The sequence below is a fragment of the Squalius cephalus genome (genome assembly GCF_949319135.1).
Source record: "Squalius cephalus genome assembly, chromosome: 2".
Classification (NCBI taxonomy): Eukaryota; Metazoa; Chordata; class Actinopteri; order Cypriniformes; family Leuciscidae; genus Squalius; species Squalius cephalus.
The window spans coordinates 59,165,400-59,170,504 of record NC_137123.1 but is presented as its reverse complement, the minus strand read 5'-3'; the positions used below and the strand labels follow the sequence as shown (position 1 = coordinate 59,170,504).

Below are 5,105 nucleotides of genomic sequence, written 5' to 3'. Positions count from 1 at the left end.
ATCCATCAATGAGACAAAGTTAAACCATGATTAACGATATTTTCTGTAGATTATTGTACTGTAACTTCTGTAGATTATTGTATTGTAAACAAATGCTAGTTTCTTTATCCATATTAAAACAATTTAGTATAAGTCTACGTAGTATATCAATACATTACATTTTACAAGAGCAAGAAATAATGTTGGAGCAAGAGAGTGCTGAACATAAACACGCATGGTGGTCCTTCTCCCTAAATAATGAAGATTAAAATGATATAACACAATAGATACTGTATAGTTCTTTTCTCTCTTTTCAGATTTGATCAACCTTTTGTTGCTCTCACAATGCATTAATCCCACCTAACATCTCTCTCTCCTCATCCACGGGTTAATTAAACAGAAATGATTGCCAAGATATATGCAAACACTTTAATGCCAAGTTCCTAATCAGCAAGATTTCCAAATAGGTCCATTAGACCCTAATAACTTCAGCGCAGCCCTCCGTAGCTTAATTGGTAGAGGATGAATTAGTACTAATCAGCTGGAGTAATTATCAGTAATGTTAGATAAGTATGTTCACTCAGTCATCATTATGAATTTGAAGCTATACGACTGTACAAAAGAACAATGAACACGAAACAGCTTCACTGAGGTCATCATCAATCTGTCATAAACCAAAACCATTTTATTTACACAAAAAAATAAAAAGCATACAGTATTTGATTTAAAATAAACAAATAAGGTACCAAAATGTCGTAACCATTCTTAACTGATGTCATAACCATTTTATTTGCCGCAAAATTGAGGCCTATAACATCTAGATTCATTTTTGGTAATGGCGCGTGTAGTGGCAAGACACACGTTTATTTCCAGTTAATACAACATTTGCACAGCTTTAAAAAATAAAAACTACACAGTAAGAATAAGGTATCAAAACAACAAAACATTGCGTTTTCATCCATGTTATTTGATTTCACGAGTTATGCAGACCAGCATCTTGATTTTTATAAAAATATAAGAGCCAAAAAAAAAAAAACGAATTTAATTTTACAAATAAAGGCTAAATAAGAAAAATTGCACAATATTTTATCTCTTCTGTTAACTTTCATAATAAATTGAAGAAAAAAAAATCCTTTAACTGCTGTTAGTAAAGAAAAACACATATAAAAATATTAAATTAAAACATTAAAATAAAATCCAAGTAAAATAAACACAAAGATAGATTTTCAATAAACATTGAATGAAAAATGTGATATAAAAATATTATCCAAAATCAACTTTTCAGTGACGAGACAGACACAAGATTGAACATCGATTGAATATCCATACATAGTATTAAGTTGATTTATGAGTAGCATGTGTACAAGATAAAAAAAATAAAAATAGAAACTTCATGTACTGTATTCTGCATGTTCTCAGCATCTCCAGTTTCAATCTGGCCATTTTACTGCAAACCACTTCACTCAGGCATTAAATGTGCAAAAACTGAATATAAAGTAGGTGCAAAAAGTCATTTTGTTTGTTTTCGAAGTTGGTTCTTACGGGATCCTGTTTTTACTGGTAACGTGTTTGCGCAACAAGTTGTACTGCGCCTAGGGGGCAGCGTTTCACACTACGATACAAATGCCAGGAATGTTATAATCTCAAACCGAAGATAAAAGTCAAAACAGTTGTTTGAGACTTTGAGATCAGATCAGACATTTGTGGAACCTCGCCCGTTTCCTTGTTTTTGGATCCCAGAAAAGTTTAACAAAAATGAATCAAGGAGGAAGGTGACAGAAAGAGAATATTACCCTTAAAACATTGCACGGAAAAAAACAAACACTTTAGGATTGATTCACAGAATAAAACCCACAAAAAGATAATGCAGTGTTGTAGGATGACAAGGTTACTGCAAAGGCAATAAAATGCAATAAAAATCTAAAAGAAAAAACATTCTTCAACCACAAAATACGTAAACTGATGGTAAATTTCTTCTCACCCGAGCTAGCATAAGGCACCCAATATATAAACATCTGGAAAAATCATAAAGCAATCTGACATTTTAGCATAATTAGAGGCTATAACATCATCAACAAAACGAAAGGTACAACTAGGGTGGCCATACTAACCACAGCGGACCATCATATACACATCTGTGTGGTGTCATGAATTAAATACATGCAAAACATACAGTATACAACCCTAAATGCTTTGTAAAGCTGTACAATTCAAACTTCACTGACTCTGGTGTAACTCTGGAGTTGATGTCCAGAACTGAGCAATACACACATCCCATCCTGCTAATTAAGAGGAAAAATGGCTGACATCCAAGAAAAAAAAAATCACAAAGTTTACTTAATCAGTAATCGATGGCTATGCATACGTCTAAGAAAACCAATTAGATTGTTCCTTCAGTGTCCCCTTAAATGGACAAAATGACCTACTTTACACAACCACTTGCCTTTTCAACACAAACCGACTTCGTCCTCCTCTAGACAGCTCCGATTGGGTTCTTCTGCCGGGGATCTTGGTATTGTTCGTCTCCGTATGGCCCGTAGCGATCAGGACTGGCCGTCCGATAGTTCCCCTGGTTTAGCGTTTCATATCGCGGTGGTCCTCTGGCACCTGGGTTGGACGAAGGCGGGATATCGTACCTCATGGGACCCCTCTGTTGCGCTGGAGAGGAAGGGTAGTCACCGCCCGTGGCCTCCATGGGTCTGGGGACGGGCAACCGGGGAGAGCGTGAAGGATAGTTGTCTCGATGGGTCTCGTAGATGGGGTTCGGGTTATGGACGGGGTCTCTCTGGCTGGACCAGTTCTGGTTCGAATAGTCCTCCACGGGCATCCTCCTGGAAAACCAAATCCAGAGTTAATGAAGGAACTAGTAAGGATAAGATTTTTAGAGGAATAGTTGGTCATTTTTCACCATCATTATTTACCCACCATAATGTAGGGCCCTATAATTTTTACAACTTTAATTTCTTAACTCAGTGAGTAGGCCCTACTTGCTTTATTTTGCCTTGTTTTTGATGCACTTTAATTTACTGTATGGAAAAGATTATTCTTATAAGTACTTTATGTATAACTGAAAATTAGAGTTTTTTTTTTTTTTTTTTGTCCTTTTTTTTTTTTACTTGAAAGAAAAAGCTAATGGAGCACTTTTATTTAAACTTATATAAACTAATATAATTTATTTTACTGGACAGTATAAAGCTCATTACCATTCATATTTTGTTGTTACTGAAAAGTAAAAAAAAAAAAAAAAAAACTGAATTCCCAAAAATTAAAACGGAAAAAAAGGAATTTGCAAAAATTAAAATGGAAAAAAAGGAATTTGCAAAAATTAAAACGGAAAAAAACGGAATTTGGGAAAAAATAAAACGGATTTTATAGGGCCCTAATAATGCCGTTCCATATCTTTGTTGTTATTTTTTTCTATGTAATACAAAACAATAAATTTTGACAAATTCCATAAATGTTATTTCAGGACATTTGAAGTCATATGACTTTACGCTAACTTAATTATTTGACTTCAGTCAAAATCAAGTCTTCATTCAATCATATTCTCACCCCATGTTTTTGCTGTGGAAAAGATTTCCAGATAATAATGACTTAAATTTGCATTTGTTCATCACAAATCTCTCATATGACTTCAGAAGACTTGAAATATAGTCATAACGTGATTTATAGTCAAGTATGACTTCTTATGGCGTTTTAATTATGTTTTTTGCCTTTCCTTGACAAATGTGGTTAGGGTTTTAAAATTCTCAGTATTTGTTCCATGGCATAAATAAAAAAGCATATGAGGTTGTAAAAACAGGAGGGCGAGTAAATAACAGCAATTTTCATGGTCTAACTGGCGAACCAACATAACCATGGTTCTTCTGAAGCTGGTTTATCAAAGTTTTGCAGGTTAAGCTAGTTAAGAAGCCTTGCAAGGAAACCAACACACCATCATTCCATGCTAGTGAACGCAACAGGATCTTACTGTTCGGCCAAAGATATATTATTCTCTTTTTTACAGGTTGGGTTCGCTCTTCATCGGGGAACGCTGACAGCTTTGTTCTGGTACAAAATCAAGGAAGGTAAACCGCATTAGGAAGAAGGTTAACTCCACAACTGGAACACTTAATGTGTAAACTTCCTGCAAATTAAACATTTACATTCACTCAAAGAGAGCTGATTTGCACAAAAAAAAAAAAACCCGTTGTACTACTTATCATTTTTAAAGTAAATGTGTCTTGTGAATAATAAATGAAAAACAAAAGGGAATGTATGCAGTCTGGGAAATTAAGCCAAAAAGGATAAAAGCTGCGGCTACAGCAGGACCAAACATATAAAAAGCACGAAGCAGGGGTCTTTACAAAACTACGTGAATAAATGGAGGGCATCTGGAGATAGAAGGGTAATGGATGCTATATGAAAGAAAGAAAAAAACTACATTATGCATTTGCATTCTTAATATTTTCAGGGTTACGGCCTACATTACATCCATCTACGATCCATCAAGCTCCACGTGGCCTCTAAAAAAAAAACGAACACCAGCGAGCCGGCAACCTTTATGTCAAAGCCTGCGCTGCAGAACACGTGTGTGAAGGTTTCACGCATGCAGCGGTTGATGTTTAATATAGTTCACTCGAAAGCGTGACTGTAGTCCGTTCACTATTTCACCTGCCAAAGTTAGTTACAAACACAAGTGTGTGGGTGTGTGTAGACTGTGCACTGTACTGTGGTGTGTGTGTGTGGTTATGATCCGTCGGCAGCGTGTGTAGTGTGTCTGTCAGCTCTGACCACCCAAGAACAACTGAAACAGAAATACTGCAGTCTTAACCCTAAACGCAGTGTGTGTGTTCGTTTAAACGCTGGAGACAGATAAAGGCCAAACATAGCCAGACTCAAGACTCCAGACTAACAAATGCAGTTTCATTTTGTTCTTTCAGAGCGACTATGTCGCCAGCACTCATAACACAAGTGCTTCTGAAGAGTAATTTTATGTTTACAGCAAACTAATAGGTAATAATTGTTGGTGGATTTAACAGGAATAACATTTGTGAGACCTCAGGGAATGCATCCTTAAATCTTTACAATTCACTTTATATATAGAGCTGTTTGCATGAACTATATATATATATAATTTCTTTTTC

General features: G+C 35.5%; 1 protein-coding gene across 3 annotated transcripts in view; it reads right to left on the bottom strand.

Annotated features, from left to right (window-relative positions):
- Positions 1–634: 634 nt before the first annotated feature.
- Positions 635–5,105, bottom strand: part of pard3ba (par-3 family cell polarity regulator beta a) — a 166,906-nt gene continuing 162,435 nt past the window's right edge. For all 3 annotated transcript variants that reach the window (XM_079856494.1, XM_079856496.1, XM_079856495.1), the window contains one exon: positions 635–2,810. In XM_079856494.1, the coding sequence (XP_079712620.1) occupies positions 2,453–2,810 (358 nt within the window). In that variant the 3' untranslated portion in view covers positions 635–2,452. The remainder of the gene's footprint in view (positions 2,811–5,105) is intronic.